The sequence below is a fragment of the Grampus griseus genome, assembly GCF_964374135.1.
Source record: "Grampus griseus genome assembly, chromosome: 2".
Classification (NCBI taxonomy): Eukaryota; Metazoa; Chordata; class Mammalia; order Artiodactyla; family Delphinidae; genus Grampus; species Grampus griseus.
In genome coordinates this window covers 12,243,141-12,267,860 of record NC_139018.1, presented here as the reverse complement: position 1 = coordinate 12,267,860, position 24,720 = coordinate 12,243,141, and the positions used below count along the sequence as shown (strand labels likewise).

The window sequence follows — 24,720 nt, the reverse complement described above, 5'->3', positions numbered from 1 at the left end:
AAGAAGCAGTTGTTTAATATTCCATTGTTCTGCCTCATTTCTTTGCTAAATTTCCACCACTAAAAGTATAGAAATAAGAGTAAAAAGGCACTACATCAAAAGAGCCCATAGCTTTGATCACAGCATGATGTACTGGGTCTTCAAAACATTCTTATCAAAATCAAATATCAACCGAATGTAAACATTTAAATGTATCAAAACTACTGACACTTTTAACCAATACAACCTTCCTTTTTATGGGTGAATAAACAAACCAATAAAGTCAAAACACACCCAAAGTCACACAATGACACAACTGGGATTAGAATATTTATTGAGTCTACTTATGTGAAAAGTACTATTCATAGCTAACGCTTTTCAAATACCAGGCTGTGAATGATTCATAAAAATCAATTTAATGGGTCACCCAGCACTTCCTTCTTTTAAGAGAGCATCACATGTAGTAAGGGTAATTTCTGATTCCTGAAACTTTTGTTTCAGTTTTACACACACACACACACACACACACACACACAAGTGCTTATTGTGTCACAATGTAAAATGTACTTCGTACTTCAGATCATTGTCAAAGATGTAGCATGTATTTCACAGAGCTCCCCTTTATATATAAGAACCTCTAAAACCAGCAGTTACTGAAATATGCCTAAAATGTGATTAAACTGCAGTAACCTCAGAGTTCTTATATCACATTTCTATTTTCTAAAGAAAAACATTAACTGCTTCTAAACTTTTTCTACTTAGACTGTAAAAAAATTAATCTAGAACTAAAAATATTTGGAAATATCTAGTAATTTGGGGGAGAAACTTGCAGATGCCTCTGAGGAAAATTTATTTTGAATGAATCACAGTACCTTGAAATAAATATTTCTAAATGAACAAATGCATCTTCCCCTTCAAAGAACATCAATAAAGTAGCACACTAAAAAATCTCCTCCACCCCAAACTTCCCTCCACAACACGCCATCCAGAACATACCTGCTCTTTTTCTTTCAGTAGATGCTCAAAAGCCAGAGCCTTCTCCGTCAATGAATGGCATTCAAACTCTTTTTCTCGAAGCATCATAGAAAACTTCGTATTAGTCTCCTGTAATGCTTGATATTCTGTTTCCTTTCCCCTGGATGTTTCTATTATTTTTTCATTTTCCCCCTTTAGTTTACAAATGTCCATTTCTAAGATTAATGTTCTCTCCTTCAGGTTTGTTACTGCCTGCCTCAAAAGTTCATTTTCATTCACCTTGTTAGTGAAATTTTCATTCAAAGCAAGTAACTGATCACTTTTGGCTTTGATTAAGAGGTCTTTTTCCTTAAGCGACTTTTGTAAGGTATCTTGTTTCTCCTTGAGCTGCTTAATTTCTGAATCAGTTTGTTCGTGTTCTTTTCTTTCTAGCTCTGAGGAAGCAGCAATCGAATCAGACAATCTGTGATTATTTTCCTGGAGAGTTCTAATTGTTGCATCTTTTTCCTGCAGTGATTTTCTTAGCTCTTCTATTTCTTGTTTAGAAGACTCACTCAATACATCAGACTTAATTGTTCTAAGAGACTCTGCTGACTGGGAAGTAAGCGACGATCCAGAAGAGAGCTGAGGTGAAATAATATCAAGTTTTCCTAAAAGAAGATCCTTGGTATTGCAAAGCTGCCCTATGCTGTGCTGAACTTGTGCTAATTCCTGCCCAAAATTTTTGAGTTTGGTTTCATTCTGCTCATAACTTTGGATCAGGCCAGTATAGTTCACTTGCAATTTAGAGTTGTTATCACTGTCAGCCAGAACTTGTGCCTGAAGCTGATGAAGCTCCTCCTGGAGCTGGGCTGACTCGTGTTGCATATTTTGTACTGTAGTCATTACCTGCTGTTTCCACTCTTCCATTTTCTTTACTTGTTGTTTTAACTTATCGCGTTCCTGTAGAAGCTCCTCGAACTGATTACTATTAACACCTCCAACCTCATTTTCAGTGTTGGATGTTTGTAAAACTGTCAATAAGGTCTGACATTTCTGACTTAATGCATCTATTTCAATGTCTTTTTCTCGAATGATACGTGATAAATTCTGAATAGTTTCTCTAAACATATCTTGGCCACTACTTTCAAACCTCGTGGACAATTTTTTATTTTCATCTTGCAGCTTATTGAGAGCTGTTTCTTTTGCAGCAACTATATCCATCATCTTGTGATATTCTGTTTTTAGATGGCTATTCTCCCTAGTCTTCTCACTCAAAACAGCTAGTACCTGTTCTCGTTCCATAGCATAGGCCTGCAGCTGCTGTTGAAGGTAAACAACATCCTGGGGGTAGGAAGCTGTAGTAATTCGAGCATGAAGAGCTTGTATCTCCAAATCTTTCTGCTGGATAATCTGAGTTAGTTTACCAACCTCATCTCTGGAAAGCTGATCAATCTGTTTAGTTAGAGATATATTCTTTTCATTTAGAAGCTTAATCTCCAATTCTCGTTCTTTTATTCCTTTTACTAATCTTTCGGTTTCAGCTTTAGATAAATCATGCTTTTCACTTCCATTTTCTATATTAAGGCCCTGAACTTTTGTTTCTTGAAAAATAACAGAATTCTCTGTTTGAACGTCCTGTCTTTCTTCCTGCAACTGGGTTTTGATTTGTTCAATTGTTTTTTGCAAATTCTTAATTTCCTCATCTTTCTCTAAAAAGAGCTGGGTGTGTGTGGCGTTCATTTGCTCATGCTGGTATCTAAACTCATCCATTTCCTTCTTCTGCTCCTGTAAAGACTGAAGCAGCTGTATTTTACTCTGGTTTTGATCTTCAATTACCTTTTGATGATGTTTTATTTCCTCTTTAAGATTATCCTTTAATATATTCAGCTGATTCACCTCAGATTCTAGTTCTGTAATACTATCAAGGGTTTTAGGCTCAGCCACAGGTGCAGCTCGACTCTGCTGTTCCCTGAGTCGTTCCAACTCTTCTTTCAGATGATTGTTTTCTTCTTTCATGGATCCAAGACTTCTGTCTTTTTCCTCTATGGTTTGCCTTAAAATTTCATTTTTTCTTAAGGCCTGAGTATATTTATCTAATTCCTCCTGAAGCTCTGAACTTCTTTCTTTAAGTTTTTCAATAAAAATTTCATTCTCATTTACAAGTTGGGTCAACTGCTTCTGCTCTTCTAAGCTAGATGACAAAATTTTCTTCGTTTCCTTATGATCAGTATCCATCTGCTTGATATTCTTTCTGAGTTCTGCTATTTCAAAGTCTTTCTCTTGACTGAGTTTAATTAAACGCTCATGGTCCAGCTGTAAAGCAGAGATACTCAAATTACGTGCATTGGACAGTTCTTCCATGGTTTGCTCATACTTGTTTGCTTCTTCCAACAGCCTCTTTTCAGCCTGACACAATTCTCCTTCTAACTGTTCCTTCTCGATTTTTAGAGCCTCCACAATAGCGTTTTTTTCCTGAGAAATCTGATTGTTACCAGCAATAGACTCTTCCAACTGATGTCTTACATTTTCACATGCTAAATTCAACTTTTCATTTTCCATTTTGAGATCAAAAGCAACTTTCTTTAAATTTTCATTGAGCTGTTCTATTTCTGAAAGATTTTGCCTTAAGTTTCTCACTTCGGCTTCCCTTTCGTTAAGTAAGTCATCCTTAAAATTACTGTTAGAGTCTCGATTAAGAGACTGCGTTATTAACTCATCCCTGACTCTAGAGAGCTCCTCCTCCTTTTGTTTAATATGTTCCTGAAGTTCAAAGTTCTCCTTCTGGATGTTTAAATTTTTTGTGTGCAATTTATTTAGCTGATCTACTAAATCTGCTACTTTATCCTCAAGCTTCTGCTTGGTTAAATGTAAATCACTTAGTACCAGTTCACTCTGAATTAACTTTTCTTTCTGCACGTCTAACTCTTTAGTAATGTTCATTTTATCATTTTCAAGTTGATGAACTCTCTTTTTTTCATCATTTAGATCTTTTTTCAGTTTACTGATGACATTATCTCCCTCGTTTTCTTGTTTTGATAGCTGATCTTTGATCAAAATCATGTGCTGAAAGAAAAATTAATTTGCATTAATTTCTCTCATTTTAGTACCTAAAGGAAACTTTATAAAATATCACACATAATACAAGATCTCTCATTTTAGTACCTAAAGGAAACTTTATAAAATATCACACATAATACAAGAATAATCCTCAGACATTTCTAATCCTTCTAATTTTGTTGGGAACTTTTTAAAAATTCCCAACAAAATTATTTACTAATTATCTTACAGCAAATCTATTTAATTGTTTTAGAGATTAGAACTTAAAAGCAAATAAACACTGAAGCAGGGAGACAACAAGCTACAGCCCATGGGCCAAATAACACCTGCACCTGTTTTTGTAAGTAAATTCTTACTGGAACAGAGCCAGGCTCGTTCATTTACATATGACAACAGCAGAGCTGAGTAGCTGCAACTGCAACTACATGGCCTGCAAAGCCAAAGATATTTACTATCTAACACTTTACAAAAAAAGTTTGCCAACCTCTACAACTTGAGCATCAATTAACTAAAATATTGATTAAATCACCGAAATTAAATCACGCCAGTTTTGCTTATTAATCCAGTGTTCAGTCTACTGAGTAGAACATGCTGCTGCACTGTCTTTAATATATCATAAAACAGGGCTTCCCTGGTGGCGCAGTGGTTGAGAATCCGCCTCCCAATGCAGGGGACACAGGTTCGAGCCCTGGTCCGGGAAGATCCCACATGCCGCAGAGCAACTAAGCCTGTGCACCACGACTACTGAGCCCGCGCACCACAACTACTGAAGCCTGTGCACCTATACCCCGTGCTCCGCAACAAGAGAAGCCACCACAATGAGAAGCCTGCTCGCTGCAACTAGAGAAAGCCTGTGGGCAGCAATGAAGACACCACGCAGCCAAAAATAAAATAAATAAAATAAATTTAAATATATATATATATATCATACAATATAATTTAATATATTGTTACCTTTGTAGCCTCTTGGTTCTGTTTATCCAATTCTTCTAACTCAGCTATTAGTATTTCCTTTTCAGTAATGCTCTGATTGAGTTCTTGTTCCTTTGCCTCCAAATTATGTCTTAAATCACATAATTCTGAATCCAAATCCATGTCCCTTGCAGCTGTACTTTTAAGTACTTCATATTCATTGTTCAATTTTGAAAGTGATATTTGCAGTTCTTCCTTAAATGAAAAAAGGGGAAAAAAACAACACATACTATCAATTGGAAGAAGAGACACCAAAAGTTTAAAAATATACATATATAAGCAAAACTTGGGAATGTATTTTTAGATGCTCTGTGTTGGAAACATTATTGAATAATACCTCAGCAATAACACATAAAATTGAACAAGCCACAGCCTTCATTCATGTACAATTTTATTTGCAGCTTCAAGTAAAACATTTCTATAGTCCTAGACAAGATGCAACAACTGCAAGTCTGTCCTCTAGCTCCAACTTCTTTACACAAAAACTTTCCCATTTGAGAGCCTTCCCACTCCCACTCCCACTGCTGCTTCCCTTCCATCTCCTCCTTCCCCCACACAACACACATAATTTTCAAAACATCCCGAGCCTTCCAGCTCCCTTCACTTCCATCCCTAACATCACCACCAACAGCCCCAGGCAAAAATGTAAGCTATCCATATCCATTTGCTCTGAAGTTTGTCCTCTCTAATTAGAAAATAAAAGGCTTCTTCTCCCTCATAAAAGTAATTTCCCTTATAACTGGCTTGTCAGAACATGAAACCTTTTCTTGACCCAAGAAAGAACCCTCCTTTCCTTCCTTTACCTTCTAACCTAAGCACAGACTAGGTTCCCCTCTCTCAGACCTAACATTCCTAAAGATACACCTGTATGTGATTTTTTAAAGCACATTCTATGTTGTTCTATTTGTATTTAATTTCCTCCAAAATCCCAGACATGGGACAGTTCTCTATGCTTCAACATTATTTCAACCTCTATCACTATGATGGTTGTGATAAACCCTCTATCACTGTAAAGACATCTTTCATTGACAGAGATTTTTTGGACTCGCAGGCTCAGCGGCCATGGCCCACAGGCCCAGCCGCTCTGCGGCATGTGGGATCTTCCCAGACCAGGGCACGAACCCGTGTCCCCCGCATCGGCAGGCGGACTCCCAACCAGTGCGCCACCAGGGAAGCCCGACAGAGATTTTTAAAAGCAAACTGCTATGGAATCTACTTTAAAGTAAATAAGAATCTCAAATTTTCATAAGTAGTCTAATATATACCTTACAAAAGAGACCAATGAAAACTATATTAGAACATCTGCCTTACAATTCTCATTCTCTTCCAATTCAAAAGTTTATTCTGAACCGCAAACGAAAGATGGAAATATCATTCTCTTATGCCTTTCTAGAGTTATCTGTTCAAGTAAGAGAACCACAGGGACTTCCCTGGTGACGCAGTGGTTAAGACTCCTCGCTCCCAATGCCAGGGGCCCAGGTTCGATCCCTGGTCAGGAAACTAGATCCCACATGCATGCCGCAACTAAGAGTTCACATGCCACAACTAAGGAGCCCGCCTGCCGCAACTAAGACCTGGCACAACCAAATAAATAAATAAATAAATATTTTTTAAAAATTAAAAAAAAAAAAGAGAACCACAAAAGGGACTTCCCTGGTGGTCCAGCGGTTAAGACTGCGCTCCCTCTGCAGGTGGTGCAAGTTCCATCCCTGCTCAGGGAACTAAGATCCCACATGCCGTGGAGCGTGGCCAAAAATAAACAAATAAATAAATAAAATAAAATTCTAAGAAGAGAACCACAAAATTTTTTGTCATGTGGATCTTAAGAATACACATGACCAGGACTTCCCTGGTGGCGCAGTGGTTAAGAATCTGCCTGCCGATACAGGGGACACGGGTTCAATCCCTGATCCGGGAAGATCCCACATGCCATGGAGCAACTAAGCCTGTGCACCACAACTACTGAGCCTGTGCTCTTGAGTCCACAAGCCGCAACTACTGAGCGCAAGAGTCACAACTACTGAAGCCTGAGCACCTACAGCCCGTGCTCTGCAACAAGAGAAGCCACCGCAACGAGAAGCCCGTGCACGGCAACCAAGAGTAGCCCCCGCTCGCCACAACTAGAGAAAGCCCGTGCACAGCAACAAAGACCCAATGCAGGCAAATAAATCAATCAATAAATAAATAAAATATTAAAAAAAAAAAGAATGCACATGACCTTGCAGGTATTTTTGGCATTCTTAACCAGTGAGCAGACCCATAGCAGACACAATTCAAGCAAGAGTTGCAATGGATTACCTAACATCAAAAGGAAGGAGAAACAGCTAATCGGGAATAGCTACAGAATCCAAAATTATCATGAGGAGGTTACAGGCCCTATCAGAATACATGCAGAGATTTGCAAACTACAAAATACACTTAGACCAGTTAGAGAAAGGAATAACTGAATAAGCAGAATGCAGTCGAAGCAGAAAAGAACAGAGGAAACATATAATATAGTAATTTAAAAATGACTGGGAGACACTACTGGCATTTAGTGGGTAGAAAAAGTGGGGCAAGGAACCTACAATGCAGAGGACACAACTAAGAATTCTCCCACCTGAATGCCAATAGTGCCCCTTTGAGAAACACTGCCTCTATACTAATGTGCAAGGATACTGAAAATATAATATTAAGGTATGTATGAACAGTATATATAGTATGCTAATGTTTGTATTTTTTAAAGATATTTATATATATAAAATCATATATGCATAGATATAGTCTGGAAAGATACACAAGAAACTGGTAAGCAAGAACACGTCTGAGGAAGAGACCAACCAACAGAAGTGTGAAGGATACTATATTTGTACTGTCTGAAGTTTTTCAGGATGCATTACTGAATATATACATCAGGAAATATGTGTTACTTTTTTAAAAATTAAGATTTTAAATTGAGTTGAGACACTGGCCTGTAATAATAATAAATAACACCAGCTTACAACTGTTCTATATTTAAGAAGCTGCCTTAACCAAGGACTTACCCCCTAAATGGTACAAACATAAAAATATCTTTCCCCATTTCCAACATTGCATTACAGAATCTTATTCCATCCTTGCTACTAGTATACATATTTCTACCACTGAGAATGTCCCTCTTTACCTCTCACCATTAAGAAATTCCTGTCCATTACACCAGACATATTCTGGGGCATATAAGTAGTGCATAGTTACTACAGTATGCCACTCCAGACTCCCGACCCACCTGTGTATGTTGCTGCTGATAGGACCTCATCTGAAACCAAAACAGAGCTATTACCTATCTTTTCTGCTCATATCTGTATGCCTACTGGCTTATCTTTAAACGTAAACTCTGCCCAGCCTCTCATACTCTGAACCTTGCCCAAGTACTTCAACCTGGCCTGACCAGCATCAATGAGATCAGCTTTATCCTCAGGACTCTCAAGAAATAAATATTCCATTTTGATATAAACTGGCCCTTAGCTATGACCTACAATTTTAATTCTGCCTCCATATTTATTGTACCCACCTTTTCTTGATTCAGTAATGAATTCTCTTTTTCTAAAACTTGGACATGCGCTTTAAGTTTCAGATTGTCTTCAGCAAGATTGTTATCCTATAAAAATGTTAAAACACTGTGTTTTCAAATAACAAGAAATTTAAAGTTTACAAAAAAGCAGGCAAGCTATACAATTGTGCATTTCTACTCTTCAGTGATATATAAAAATTATAAGCATAAAACACTGGACCATCTAAAAACAATCATTTTATAGACATTCTTAAAGAGGATTTCTTTATTATATTTGAAAAAATATGTAAATATATTTACAAAATAACTTGTAATCATTTAAAAAATAAAAAAAGAAACTCCTTGAATTCTTTAAGGGAAATCAAAATGCATTCCTCACTTTGGTAGAGGATCTGCTTCCACTGTCTACACATACGTATCATTTGTCAAATTAACCTTCAAAGAAATATACTTGCATTTTTCAATTATGTACTTTTAAAATTATATCAATTTATGATGCAAGAAGATTCTGTTACTAATCAGCAAACATAAAATTACTAAGATGAAAGTTCCTTGGATAAGTTCACATGAATTGTAAAAAACACAAAATAAGTAATTATAAATAACCAAAATCCTTTTTCTTGGTAAACCGAAGACAAAAGCTTTCTCTCTTAAAAATTAGTTTACCTGGTTTAAATTACTCAGTCTCTTTATTTCATTTTCAGCATCTGTAAAAACAACAATGGATCTGACATTAAAATTCTTTAAAATAACTTAGTAATTATCTCCTATACTAAATTCACAAATGAAATCCAATTAAAATGTTATTTATAAGCATAATTAGCAAGCCCTAACAGTGAAATGTATTTTTGCTATTTTGTATTTCTATTTTGACTATACTGAAGAAGTCATAATATAAATGTCAGTCAGAAACTATGTTAAAATCCAATTCTATGGACTAGTATAAGAAAGAATTTATAACTGTATTCTGGATGAGTCATAAGTTCTTGCCTGGATAAAAACATTAACAACAACTGCATTTCAAAATGAGCTGATTAGTCTGTGTATCAGGAAATAGTATAAGGACTAAGATTAGAAAAAAGAAAAAACAATGTATATTATACCACAATATGTTATACCACATATTGGTATGTTACACCCCAATATGCTATATGTATGTTATACCACAATAATAAAATAATCTCTCAATTTTCTAAAGTGACTTAGACATGACTACTAATAAAAAGACCATTCAATCTGGTATTAGAGATAGATCCACAAATAGAAGTAGTTCTAGAAGAAGAACACAAAGACAAAATACCATGAGTTCAGCTGAAGTAATTCATTCAATGTTCACTCAAGAAATATTGTGAGTTGCTAAACAAGATGGAAAAATTTAGTCCACGCTTGCTCTCAAGAAGCTTACAATTTAGAGGGGAAGATAAAAAAGGAAACACATGAGAACAGTACAGTGTGATATAGGGAGCACAGGTGCTACCAGAGCAAAAGGGCCAAACAACTCATCCAAACTAGGAGGGCCGGGGGAGTGGGGTGAATGGGGTCAGGGAAGCAGCAGTGCTAGGTACCTCCCGGTGGATGCAACACCTCTATTGAAGCTTAATATACTAAGAGTTAGTGGGGGGAAAAAACAGAGACACTCCACACAGAAAAAGCAACAAATGCAAAGGCAACAGAGCTTAGAGACAACATTGCTGGCTTTAAGGAGCTATAGAGAAAGTTCAACACGGCTAAAGCTTAGAATGTTAGGAAAATGGGAAGAGTTGAAACTGCAGAGGTAGACAGAGACCAGATCATGAAAGACACCGTATGTCCAACTAAGATGTTTAGACTGTATCCTGAAATCCACAGGGAGCCACAAAGTACTAAAATCAGGGAAGTGACCTGCTTTACATTTCTGAAAAATCATTCTGGCTGCAGAAAGAAAACATATTGATTGAAGAAGGAATCATGGACACCAGAGAATAATAGGTAACACTTTTATAATGCTTATTATGGGCTAGACACTGTTCTAGAGAGAACTTTGCAGCTAGTAACTCATAAAATCCTACTACTACAACCACGAATGAGATAGTATTATTATCCCAACCATAGAGATGAAAAACCCAAAGTATAGGGATGTTAATTAACTGTCCAAGGTCAGTCAGTTAGTGCTGGAGCTGGATTCCAACCTAGTCATGTTCTTAGCCACTATGCTATTCTGCTCTACTAAGAGACTGCTATAGTTAAACAGGCAAAAAGAAATTATAATTGGCTGAAGTTATTCAGTGGCAGTGGAAATGGAGAAAAGGGGAAGGACTAGGGCAGCAGGTTTGTTTTTAAAGCAAATAAACTCATATGGATCACCCAATATATTAAGAAAATAAATTTATTTTGAGAAGAACAGAGCTACTCTGAAGTCAAATGACAAAGTCATCCAGAACCCCACCACACAGCCTTCCCTTTGTCTTCATGGCAGTCCCAAGACTGAGGCACCTATGAGAAACCCTAGAGCTCCTCTGCGACACAATCCTGAAATAGCACTGAGCCAGAGAGAAGTCAAGGAAATAGAACCTATAGGACTTGCAAGGTGATAACTTCAAGTTTTCTGTTTTGGGAGAGTGGTAAATGCTACCAATCACCGAGGTAGGGAAAGGAAGAGGGGAGGAAGAGGGTCACTCTACTTTGAGCCTAACTCTAAATTTACTCCAGGTCAGGAGCTCACGATAAACAACTAAGTAAGGAACACAGAAGGGGCAGGCAGGGGGTATCACAAGCACATAAGGGCTAGAAACCTCTAGAGCAGGAATGAGTTCATAAAGTGAAAGTTCATATTGTGAGAAGAGGACAGAGTGAAAAATAAAATGCATCTTTTCAGTGGAAGAGCTCCCATTATGTTTTCCTGGCATAAATAAATACTGGTGTTAGGCCTATTTCATTCAATATTTTTTTTTTTGTAAGCTACAACACTGGTACGGTAACTAAATATCATCTTGAGCATAGTAAGTGGTGGAAGACCTACGGCTCTTATTATTCTTAGGTCTGCTTAGGTACAGATCATTTTGAAAGGTAATATAGACTTTTGAAGAAGATAGACTGCATTCTCTAACTGGAGGGTTTGGGCCCTAACGAGTTACAGGAAGTACTTGGTAACCTCCTCCCAACAAATGTTTACATAAGCATTTCTCAGAAATCTACATAGCCTCCTAAGTCAATGAGTTCCATGTAAATACTTAAAGGATGAAGAAGGGAGGCTGAAAGAAACCTAGCCGATTCTTAACCCTTTTAGTAGAAATATCCTATTTGTGATCTATTAATTATGGCACTGAATCCAAAGCAAGCAATTCTATTCAAATTCCACATAGTCATTTCCATAGTGTTCAATTATTCAAGTGTTTGTCTCTGAAAACAACTAGTATGAAATGAAACACCAATCAGAAATAAGTTCCAAACATTTTATACCAGACAGTGCTTGTTGCAATCTGAACACTTCTTCTTCTACTGAAGAACTGTGTGGAAGAATTATTTCCTTTTCTGTCACAGTATCACTTTGCTTCGCAGCATAAGGCTGCAATTTACTACATTCCAGTTTCAAGCTTTCACATTCTTCAAGTAATTGTCTGTTTTCCACACTTAGTCGTTCTTGTTCCTTCTTCAAAACACCTCTGTCATTTTCTGCAGAAGATAATTTTTTATTTATGCCTTTTATTTTATTCTCAAGTTCTTCAATTTTTTTTGTAGACTCTACTTTTTCAGCTTGTAGAACTTGAATAGTTTTTTGCATCTCATGGATTTTAGAGTGATCAGTTACTGCAATTCCTGAGCCACCTAGAACATAAACATAAAATCAGGGACACATCAAATGTCAAGTACCAAGAGACAAATAGCCTGCTGTATACAACTGAAGATTTAACAGACTTCAGAACTTGGAAGGCTTAAAAAGAAAAGCTAAAATAACAGTGAGATAAAACTACTCATTAGAATGTCCAAAATCCAGACACTAACACCACCAAATGCTGGTAAGGAAGTGGAGCAACAGGAACTTTCATTCACTGATGGTGGGAATGCAAAATGATACAGCCAGTTTGGAAGAGTTTAATGATTTCTTTCAAAATTAACAAATATGATACTCTTATCATATGATCCAGCAATCATACTGCTTAGTATTTACCCAAAGGAGCAGGAAGCAAATCCACACAAAAACCTGAACAAGAATGTTTATAGCAGCTTTATTCATAATTGCCAAAACTTGGAAACAACTGAGATGTCCTTCAGTAGGTGAATGGATAAAAAAACTGTGGCACATCCAAACAATGGAATATTATTCAGCGCTTAAAAAGAAATGAGCTATCAAGCCATGAAAAAACATGGAGGAAGTGTACACCTGAAACTTATATAATATTGTACATCAACTACACCTCAATAGGGACTTCCCTGGTGGTCCAGTGGGTAAGACTCCGTGCTCCTAATGCAGGGAGCCCAGGTTCGATCCCTGGTTGGGGAACTAGACCCCACATGCATGCTGCAACTAAGAAGCCCACATGCCGCAACTAAGGAGTCCACATGCTGCAACAAAGATCCCGTGTGTGCAACTAAGCTAAAATAAATAAATATTTAAAAAAAAAAAACTACACCTCAATAAAAAATAAATTAAAAAAAAAACATGGAGGAAACTTGAATGCATATTACTAAGTGAAAGAAGTCCATCTGAAAAGGCTACATACTATATGGTTCCAAGTATATGACAATTTTGGAAAAGGCAAAACAATGAAGATAGTAAAAAGATCAGTGGTTTTAAGGGTGGGATGGGGGGAATGAATGGGCAGAGCACAGAGGGTTTTTTCGGGCAGTGAAAATACTCTGTATGATATTATGATGATATACATTTGTCCAAATCCATAGAATGTACAACACTAAACGTAAACTCTGAGATAAATATGGACTTTGGGTGACTATGATGTGCCTTGGTAAAAAAATGTACTATTCTGATGACTGATGTAGATAGTGGGGGAGGCTATGCATGTGGGGGAATGGGGTATAAGGGAGATCTCTGTACCTCCTCAATTTTGTTATAAATTTAAAACTGCTCTAAAAAAATAAAGTCTTTTTTTAAAAAAAGTTAAATTACCGTAATACACAAAACATTTTTAAATAAATAGTTAAGGAAAGATATTACTTGAATCAAATACTAAGAAGCCTTTGTATCTGAGTTTGAAATAAAGTAAAAACACACCAAACAATGCAAAGAGATCTCTGTATTATAACTATTTACCACAAAGGTAAAAGGACTTTTCCATTTTTGCAGAATCTTGACAATAGTGGTGCCGCTGTAAATTTCTGGCAGATGAGCAGAACCAGTCATTTACTCACTCCTTAGAACTTTGACCAAGTTTACATCAGCTAAGTCTATCATTTAATTATGTCATTTAATACACTAAACTAACAAAATTAATAACCTTCTTGTAACAGATTTTCCAGTTCTTCAATCCGTTCTTCATAGTCACTTAATTCTTCTCGATGCCGACGAGTTATTTCTGTCAATTTCTGTTGATGTGCATTCTGCAATACTGACATTTCATGTTGATGGTTGTCAATTTCCTGACTTCGGTTCTGTTTAAGTTCCTTAAAAAATAAAAACGAAGTTAACCATATTTAAAATAAATGAATTTAACTAAACTATTTCATTGTTGTCCAAAAGTCCATATTATTAAAAATAATTCTCTGAACATGCTCAGGCTGAAAAAATTTAAGTACAGGCCCCAAATCTGGACAATTCTAAAAGACCCCACCCTTTCCTTTCTTGGGCCTTAAAAGCAATTTTTCTACTTTTAATGAGGGAACACCAGCAATAAACAACTGAAACAAAATGCAAGCAAAAATATCTTTTTCTCTTTAGTATCTGTAACCATGAACTTCTGCTAATGACATATTCCACCAATATCAGCGTCCACCTTCTGGCCAATCTGTTCCTGTTGTCCTATTATACCTATCTTTTTGCTCAGTCTTTCCTTCTCTCAGTTTTGATAGGACCCCTAAACTGTCAACCAAGGTGTCTCGCTACCCAAGTTGAGACCACTATCTCTCTCCTAGGAACCTGGATATTCAGCTGCGTCTTTCAAAGAGGGAAACTGGTTAGACCAGAAGCATTATAATAGCTGCACCCTGGAGAGCCTATCCACTGTGTCCCGCTACCTAGATCTCTGATGCTGGTCTAATTTCTACCCTTCCTGAGGCCAAAATGCTCAATTTTTCCTTCAATCCTGTGGACAGAGTACCTGGCTCCTTCTAATAAACCCTCTTATGCTTTACTTAGCCAGAGACCGTTTTTGTTGCTTGTAGCCAAGAATCCTAATCAATAAATTAGCTTCTATTTCCTGAGAAGAGAAATAAAGTTATTCTTTAGTCCTACACACTTACTTATGTGCCAGTACTTGACAAGGAAGTTTACATTTAAACCTCAAAAACAATCCTACAAGAGAGGTATTATGATATCTACTTCACTGATGATAAACAGAAGCTTGTAAAGGTTAAGTAACTCGCCCAAAGCAGCACAGCTGGTAACTAGTACAGCCAGGATTCAAAGCCAGGTCTGAATGAGGAACCCATCCACACTGGTATTGTAATAAAAATAAAACCAAAAACCAAAAAATTCTAACATAACAATAATTTACATACTAAAAACAATTCACTGCCGTGCTAAGTATATGTAACTGAGACTTCTCTGGAAGGAAATAACTGACACAAACTAGCAAAATTCCACCATGAAGGGAAAATAATTGTTTACAATAAATAATATTAACATTGTATTTTGTCAGTATCTTGATATTTCAGTGACCCTAGAATTGTTTTAATAAAGACTGTTTTACGAGATACAATAGAAGATAGAAACTTATGAAATATAAACTACCTAATAAATATTCAAAACCAAATGATTTTGGAAAGAGAGATATTATTATATACTTAAGGTGCCATAAAAAATGGAGAAGATATAAAAACAGCAAAAAAAGTGAATATCATAATCTATAAAATACTTTTATAACTGAGCCTTTTATTAATTTAGGCTTATACTTTTTAAAAATTTATTTATTTTATTTATTTTTGGCTGTGTTGGGTCTTTGTTGCTGCACGTGGGCTTTCTCTAGTTGCAGCGAGCGGGGGCTACTCTTTGTTGAGGTGCACAGGCTTCTCATTGCGGTGGCTTCTCTTGTTGCGGAGCATGGGCTCTAGGCGCATGGGCTTCAGTGGTTGTGGCTCAAGGGCTCTAGAGTCCAGGCTCAGCAGTTGTGGCACACGGGCTTAGTTGCTCTGTGGCATGTGGGATCTTCCCGGACCAGGGCCCGAACCTGTGTCCCCTGCGCTGGCAGGCGGATTCCTAACCACTGCACCACCAGGGAAGCCCCTAGGCTTATACTTTTAATAAGCAAATTTTAGATGTATAACAGCCACTGTTCCAACAATCCACCTTACCTTAATGATATTTTGTAGTTTGCAGATTTCACTTTGATCAGAGCTATCTGATCCTTGTGCTTTAGAAGTCTAGATCAGAAAAACACAATTAGAAAATAGTTGTACTGATTTTCTTATAAAAGAGAAAGTCAGTGAGCTATTTGTAATGAGGTGGATAGACCTAGAATCTGTCATACAGAGTGAAGTAAGTCAGAAAGAGAAAGACAAATACCATATGCTAACCCATATATATGGAATTTAAGAAAATAAAAATGTCATGAAGAACCTAGGGGTAAGACAGGAATAAAGACACAGACCTACTAGAGAATGGACTTGAGGATATGGGGAGGGGGAAGGGTAAGCTGTGACAAAGCGAGAGAGTGGCATGGACATATATACACTACCAAACGTAAAACAGATAGCTGGTGGGAAGCAGCCACATAGCACAGGGCATAGCACAGGGAGATCAGCTCGGTGCTTTGTGACCACCTAGAGGAGTGGGATAGGGAGGGTGGGAGGGAGGGAGACGCAAGAGGGAAGAGATATGGGAACATATGTAAAGTATAACTGATTCACTTTGTTACAAAGCAGAAACTAACACACCATTGTAAAGCAATTATACTCCAATAAAGATGTAAAAAAAAAAAAGAGAAAGTCAGAAACTAACTTTATTAGAAGATACGTTTTTTTAAAAAGGGGCATTTGCACAGGGAATACAGCCAATATTTTATAATAACTTTAAACAGAGTGTAATCTATAAAAATACTGAATCACTGTGTTGTACACCTGAAACTATTATAAATCAACTATACTTCAATTAACAAAAATTTAAAAAACAAGTAAGAAAAAATGGGGGGCATTTATTTCCCAAATTCTTATTAAAGAATGCCAAGCACCCTTTAAAGAACCTAGTCCAATAGTGACTAATACACAATAAATACAAGATACCATTCAAGAGTTTGTTAACTAATTAGGGAAGACAATACTTTTACAAAATAAGAAGGAAAACACCACAGAATATTTTTCTTGGCTCAACAAGAAAGGAGATTTTTTTTTTTTTTTTTTTTGCGGTACGTGGGCCTCTCACTGTTGTGGCCTTTCCCGTTGCGGAGCACAGGCTCCGGACGCGCAGGCTCAGCGGCCATGACTCACGGGCCCAGCCGCTCTGCGGCATGTGGGATCTTCCCAGACCGGGGCACGAACCCGCGGCCCCTGCATCAGCAGGTGGACTCTCAACCACTGCGCCACCAGGGAAGCCCAGGAGGTCATTTTAATTGGGAGGATTTCTCCTTTACACAACAAGATTACACTCACAAAAAGATAGAAAATAATCTCTTTACTTATGTACTTTATTTTTCTCCACACTGATGGAATAAAGTCTATATGAACAATGTTCCAGTTTATTTCAGGTCTCATGTGTATTGGCAACCTCAGTAATAAATAAAATCTGATAAAGAAGACAAAAAAGGGATCCTTGGAAGAAAGTTTACAGCCCAAAATAGGAAGGACTTAATTTCTATTCTAATGTGTGAGAAACAACACATAATAGTTTATGTGTTTTATAATCCCAATTATCAGATTTTTCATTTTACATATAATTAATGCAAAGAAGAACCTCAGACAACATCTAAGCAAGTAGTTTCAAATCTGGTGTCTTGGTTCCACCAGAGAAGTCTCAGGGACTCCAGGGGAAGAGGTGCTGGTTCAACCACAGCAACTCCATTTTTGTCTCCTTTAAGTGCTGGACTTGTAGCTTTTAATTTTATTTTAAAGCATGGTTCTCTTGCTTTAAATTTTTTGGAAATTTCTTCCAAATATTGTACAGAAGGGGAAACTGAGGCTGAGAGAGAAAGATGACCTGACTAAAACCATTTAAAAAGTCACTGGCTGAATCAGAATACAGGTTTCTGACTTCCTAGTCCAGGGTTCTTTCTGATACCAAGACTTCTACACACAGCATCGTTACTTTTACTCACTCACAGTTTTCAAAAATTCATGAAAATTCTACCTACTTGAGCAATATGCCTCCAGTGGCCAACTTCAGACTCAAGTCTTGAAACTTCATTTGACAATCTGTTTATTTCTCGTTGTGATGAAATGATGTCACCAAAATCCATGTCATCATCGTGGAACGCTGAAGCATGATGACTTAAACCGTAACTGAATGAAGGAGATGCAGCGGTTGCTGGTACACCACCAGCTCCTGAAATCACTGACTGAGCAGCTGACTGTAGCTTCAGCAACTGATCCTGCAGCGCGATCTGTCTTGCTTTAAGATGGCTGATTTCTACCTATATTTATAATCCATATTTTAGAGAAGGTACTTCAAAATAACCATATTGACCCTTTTATACATTCATAATGTTAAAAGTTATAATAGTTTAAGATTACCCAACGACAGTACTCCATCAACTGAATCCAAGTTGTCTATAACACTCCAACATAACATTTTTATTTCAAAACCATGACTACCAAAGAGCATAATGTTCCGATTAATATGAGCAACAGAATTCCACTCATACATTAACTAAAGCAATAAAATGCTCAGTTAAACATCAGTTTACCACCTTCTACATACCAGGTAGTATAGTATATACGCAATTTCTTAGGGTTCTGTTTGTGATTATCAAGCCTCAAGAGATGAGAAAATAAAAGCTGCAACAGTCTATGCACTGTAAGCTTCCTTAGAACACCTGTTGGAAGAGTCTTTGGTAACTGATTATGTATGGCTGGATTTAGGCTTAAAATGCACCATGAATCAGGTAACTCTGTACTGGTCTACACAACACAGCTAGAAGGAAGCTTTGATTTATTAATCCGATCTTCACAGTAAGCCTATGATTAATAGCCCATTAGCCTTAGAAGGAAATCATGCACTGAAAGAGGCCTTGGCTTTAGCCTTGGCAAAGAAAGGCCCGTGAAAATCTGACTCTATTCAGGGAGACAACAGTATAAAAACCGTGAAACCCCGAGTAGAGTTTTGACTGAAGGCTTGCAATACCAAGTCAATGTCCAAAAGAAGTTATAAAAATAGGACTTACCATAATGCCACATCCATTCCAAGTAAAAGATTACTCAAAACATAAAAGCAAGCTAGAGAAAACTGAAATAAGCTTTCTGTAAAATACTCAAGCTAGTCCAAAAGACAACCTGCCACAATGGAGGAAAATCTGATACTGAGGAGACAGTCAGCAAGTAACAGTATTTCTAATGTCAAGCAATTAGACAAACAAAAACCAAATACAATTATGTTAAATGTCATAGTAAACAGACATTTTTTCGTATCAGAGCCCCTTCTCTAATGGAGATTTACAATAATGTACAAATTTTATTTTCCCATAAATGACATGAGGCAAATTGCATCTCTGGGCAGTATGAACATCACAACGAGAGCAACAAAGAGATTCAGAAAATAGCAGATCTAAAGTATATATTATCTTTCATTCTAGTAAAAAGTACTGAAATCAACAATTCTTTTCAAATGTAGCTATAATGCAAAGAAAGTTCTCATTATACAACAGACATTTATATCAAGTTGTAGAGTTAAAAAGTACAAACTCTACTAACAAAGACGTATTCCTAAACTTGAATTCTTAATTTGCCCTCTAATATCCATAGTGAAGTAGAAAATAAAATGCCAGATTATTCCACAGCAGTTTTTTCAACTAGGATGTAAGCATCAGAATCAGCTATGGGGTTTTCAAAAAATACCAATACCAGAGCCCCTTCCCAGTACGCTAAATCAGAATCTCCTAGAGGACCTAACAATGTGTATTTTTTATGATTCAGCTGTAAACCCCTGGGTGATTCAGCTACTGCTCTATTGGAGTATCTGTAAATCAGTGCTGCTCAAAGTGTGGTCTGTGGACCAATGCCATGAATGTTTGCTACCAGTCCATGACAAGATAAGTAAAGAAACTGAAAGAGTAAGGCTTAAAGACTTTTAAAGCAAGTTGACAGGGGCTTCCCAGGTGACGCAGTGGTTAAGAATCCACCTGCCAAGGCAGGAGACACGGGCTCGAGCCCTGTGAGCCACAACTACTGAAGCCTGTGCACCTAGAACCCGTACTCCCAACAAAAGAAGCCACCGCAATGAGAAGCTCGCGCACCTCAACAAAGAGTAGCCCCCGCTCGCCGCAACCAGAGAAAAGGCTGCGCGCAGCAACGAAGACCCAACGCAGCCAAAAATAAACAAATAAATAAAGTTTAAAAAAATAAAGCAAGTTGACAGAGTAATTTTACATCTTTTGAATCTTTACCAAAAAAAAAGTGGGCTTTTAACTTTAATTTGAACTTGTAACTGTGCTTTTTTACATTCATTTTATTTTTGTAGTTATTCATTTTTATTGTATTTTATGAAATCAATTCCAAACAGATTGGAAATTTAAGTTCTTCTTTAAATGTTTATATTTATCTTCAATGTGGTTTATTTTTCATCTTAGTATGTCACTAAAAGAACTTGAAATCAATGCATCTAAATTTTAAAAACCCAAATATAAAGTGATGGTAGAAATGAACATTTAATCAACAAACTGAAGAACACCCCAGTGATCTGGATAATTAAACAAGAAATTCTGTGGCTCAATTCCACAGAATCATTTACTGAATTCCACTTACATACTAAACACTAAAGAGAATTCAACGACAGAATGAAACATTAGGGACATAGTCTATTATTTTAAGGATTTGTAGTAACACTGGTTAAATTATATAATATTATCAAAACTGCAAAGGAAAGATAAGCTACCTCCAAAATAACCATTTCTATCAAACTAAAGGGGGAAAAATTATAGAACAGTATAAGTCAACTATAAAATACCTAATATTCTGTTTTTCCATGGAAAATCAAGTAAACACTAGTAAGCATATGTTAACACTTGTAGTTAAAATCATTTTTTTAAAAAGAAATGTTATTAACAATCACAATGATTTAAAACAAATTTAGGTAAATAGATGAGAAATAAGTTTCATAAAATCAGAAATTATAAGCAACAAATGCCTGAAGATATTGTACACAAAGACTTTTCTTCTTTTGGAAAGTAGAAATTAAACTCCACAAAGGTTAGTTTATGTAATATAAACGTAAAAGCTTTCAGAGTTCTTGTTAAATTAGTGATATCATACTGAGTTGGAAATTACTAATTTCAACACCCTTTTGATATTTTCATGGATCTAAACAGAGCTTGATTTATATTATAACTCTTAGAAACCATCCTAAATACATTACAGTGAAGTAAACATGAAGTAACTGTAATAACCTTTACCTCTTTCTGTTGCAGTTGATTTCGATAACTCATAGACTGCTGCTTTATTTGAAGCTCTGATGCTTCATGCTTCTCTTCCAGATCAGTACAAAGTTTTTTGAGTCTCTCATTCTAGAAGCAACGAAAAAAGTGTTTTCAACAAAAAGACTAAACGTAAAACATGCTAGTAACAGTTATGTGCAGGGCATTATGAAAAACATATTGCTTCATGCACAAAAAAGATGTACTATAGTAGGTCTCAGAATTCTGACCTTTAAACCACAATTTCAATTAAAGTTACAAGTGCAATAAGCATGTTTATAGAGATTATGCATAATTCTGAACCAAAGTTTTTTAAAAATCTTGATCAGTTTGATTTTCTGCTAAGGAAAACTCACTGATCAGTGTTTCCCCCATCTTTGTACACCCAGTGTCTAGCATACAGTAGGCAATAAGTGTCTGGTAAATGAATGACCTAGCGTACATGCTTAAACTTTTGTTTTCTCCCTGAACAGTAGAAATTTTTTAAAGAAACCTTTTTTAAAAAAGACTTATGGCTGACGTATAGGTAGGAGGACAAAAACTGACATTACTTGTCTGACTGAACCCTAGGCTCCTGAGTGAGGCACCTCTGAAAAATCCATTTTAAAAACCACTAATAGAACTCAGTTTGGAAAACTACAGTTAGAAGTACAAAAAATACTCTAAATATAATTCAATGAATCTGGACATCACAGTCTTTTGTTTTAAGATGCTGGAAAAAATTACTTAAATTTTATGTACCTAAGTATTAAATTATTAACCTAATATCATCCTTTGACATTTGAATGCATAAGGGTATAATGGAGCAAGAGAAACGGACACTAAAACTTTCTGCAAAAAGGAATTTACAAATTATTACAGATAATAATATACTAAGAATTCTACTAATGTATCTGCAAGCAGAGTTTAACAATGATAACTGAGAATAAGGAGATTCATGGTGGGAAAGAAAGCTCTCGCTAGAAGGTGAAGATTTTTCACTTTGAGGATGTCATCTGTTTTCTTCTTAGATTCTAGGAATTTCTTACATCAACATATGTGAAAATTATGAACCAGGGAGATTAAATGAATTCCCAGAGAAAATCAATGGTGTAAAATAAAGGAAAAATTATCACACACACAAACTCTAGTTTTGGGAGTCTATCTCCAGAAATCTAACAGACCTTGGTTATCCTGCAGAAATATGAATAAGAAACAGGATCAATGGTCACACAGCTAATTACCTTCTAATGTACTGGCTGCATTTGCACGATTTTCTGTGAGCTGTTCACATGAAAATACCATACATAACTGAAGCAAGAGAATATACTAAAGTCAAAACCTAGTCGTAAAGTCCACTCTAGGCTTTTTCACATAAAAATACCTAAGGCTACTTGTTTAACGCTGATGAATAACTAGAACTGGAAAACTTTCAATTTGGCCAATAACTAATTGGTTGTCTTTCCTCATCTCCCTAGTCATGTAAGAGTCAGGCTGATAAAGCATATGAAGGACAGATTCTCTTCATGTGGCTGACCCAAAACATGCCAGGAGTTGTCCGTGGTCATATTTTCTATTATATGAAATGTGAAGCAGAGGGGGCTGGTCTGAAAGGAAAAAAGAATAAACACACACAAAGAACACAGAGGAATAAAAGTGAGACAGATGGATTCCCGATGGCATCCAGTTCTGGTTGAAGCCCTTTCCTAAAGACGGGCTAAAATTTATGCCTTGGAATCCATGAGATACTCATATCCTTAAATTATTCCATGGTGCTTAACCCTTGTTATATCATCAAGGTCTACTGGAACCAATTTTAGTTTGTGAGTTTCTTTTTTGAGTAGTATTAAGGACTGATATTTAAAACATTTATTCTTTCCTAGTAGTCTTCCAACAAACAAAGAGAAAATACACTTTTAAAAAAAAAAGATTAAAACTCATTCTATCTTGCAATTACCATAAGGGTACATTGGGCCCTTTTACAATATAAATCTAAGAATAATCATGAGGTCACAATGATCTTGTTTTTTCTGTATCTTGAAACGTTTTGCTATTTTATCATCCTAAGAATTAATCATTAATCATCAATTATTTACAACTATGTTAAAAAAAAGACTTAAGAAAACAGAAGAACTGATGGAATCACCTAGAAGAATGATGCAACAGTGAAATAACCAGTTTTCTGACTGCATTACCCAAAGTACTGCATCATCTTTTAAAAAGGAAAAAGCCAATCTGGAGACACCATCTTCGCAGTGGTTTTTTTGTTTGTTTTGGGGGGAGGTTTTTTTTTTTTTCACTTTCATTGAACACAATTGAAAATTCAGAATTTTCACTTTTCAACAGAGAAGAAAACTGACAGAGGAAAATATTCCACAATTAGACAACTGAGAAGATAAATGCAAAGAGACAGAAAACAGCATTAGACTCTAGAGTCTAATGGTTATGGTGAAAATGAATGTAGGAGCAAAATCTCAGACAAGCCTTCGAATAACAATATCCTAGATGAATTTCTCAAACTCAAGAACTGAGGAGTGAACAACATATTTCTAAGAGCAAAAAGGAAATATGGTGTTCTCATGAAGTTAGTCATTCTATAAGAAAAGATTTTATCTCACAATATTTTGTGACAAAAACCTGAACCATTCATGCCACTTTACTAAATGGATATGTAACAGTATTCTTTCATTATACACATTTGTACACCAGCATTTACTTGATACAGTCCCTACATGGACAAATGCTGAAGGCAGGTGTATACACAGGTGACTAGGAGGAAACAGATGACATAAAAATGAAAAAACTCAGTGGACTGATCACTCTAATTGGTATTTATAAATCTAAGAATAAAAATGCTTTGTAATTATGGAGCAAACAGCCATGCATTTAACAAAATCATAAGCCGTCAAAGTTTTCATAAGTATTGGTTTTAATGACACAAGTCAGGAAGAAGAACCAGAAGTAATAATAGGTTAAAATCTATTAGAGATGTAATTGAAATCTGGAATCAGTATTCACAAGATACATTCCAGTTCACAAAAAGAGTTAATAAGCAGTTAACTGCATTCAAAGAACATTGCCTATTCTGAGCATATATGCTTTCAAAAGCAGAAACACATGGAATAAAAGTCTGAATTTGCTATATATAAGTTCTTATTAAAATTTGTAATAAAGTTTTTCACTATCACTTTATTCTTACTTCTGTAAATTTTTTATAAAATAACTTAAAACAAAAAAATTAGAAGTACATTGGATCGAGATGGTAAACGTGAAGACTTTTTCTTGGCACAGATGGTTAAATTAGCTTAGATTGGTTGCCATTAGTTGCAACTGAGGAAACTTAACTAATTAAGTCAATTTCAAATATTAACATCTGTAAGCAAATCTAATTTCCTCTAGAAAACATACTGCCCTCTGTCTATACTAAAACTTTCTAAATAAATAGAATTTTCTATTGTAATCTCCTAGTGGTTTCAATCATATGTTCACTTTCTCCTATTGCAGTCACATAAGGCATTACCTTTATGAAGTGCTTATGTG

General features: G+C 36.1%; 1 protein-coding gene across 3 annotated transcripts in view; it reads right to left on the bottom strand.

Annotated features, from left to right (window-relative positions):
• The window catches only part of TRIP11 (thyroid hormone receptor interactor 11), a 65,945-nt gene that overhangs the window by 35,100 nt on the left and 6,125 nt on the right, over window positions 1–24,720 (bottom strand). For all 3 annotated transcript variants that reach the window (XM_082647145.1, XM_082647146.1, XM_082647147.1), the window contains exons 3-11: window positions 21,181–21,291; window positions 17,929–18,207; window positions 15,938–16,006; window positions 13,927–14,092; window positions 11,933–12,298; window positions 9,161–9,201; window positions 8,495–8,581; window positions 4,948–5,160; window positions 976–3,999 (exon numbers count right to left, since the gene is read on the bottom strand). In XM_082647145.1, the coding sequence (XP_082503271.1) occupies window positions 976–3,999; window positions 4,948–5,160; window positions 8,495–8,581; window positions 9,161–9,201; window positions 11,933–12,298; window positions 13,927–14,092; window positions 15,938–16,006; window positions 17,929–18,207; window positions 21,181–21,291 (4,356 nt within the window). The remainder of the gene's footprint in view (window positions 1–975; window positions 4,000–4,947; window positions 5,161–8,494; window positions 8,582–9,160; window positions 9,202–11,932; window positions 12,299–13,926; window positions 14,093–15,937; window positions 16,007–17,928; window positions 18,208–21,180; window positions 21,292–24,720) is intronic.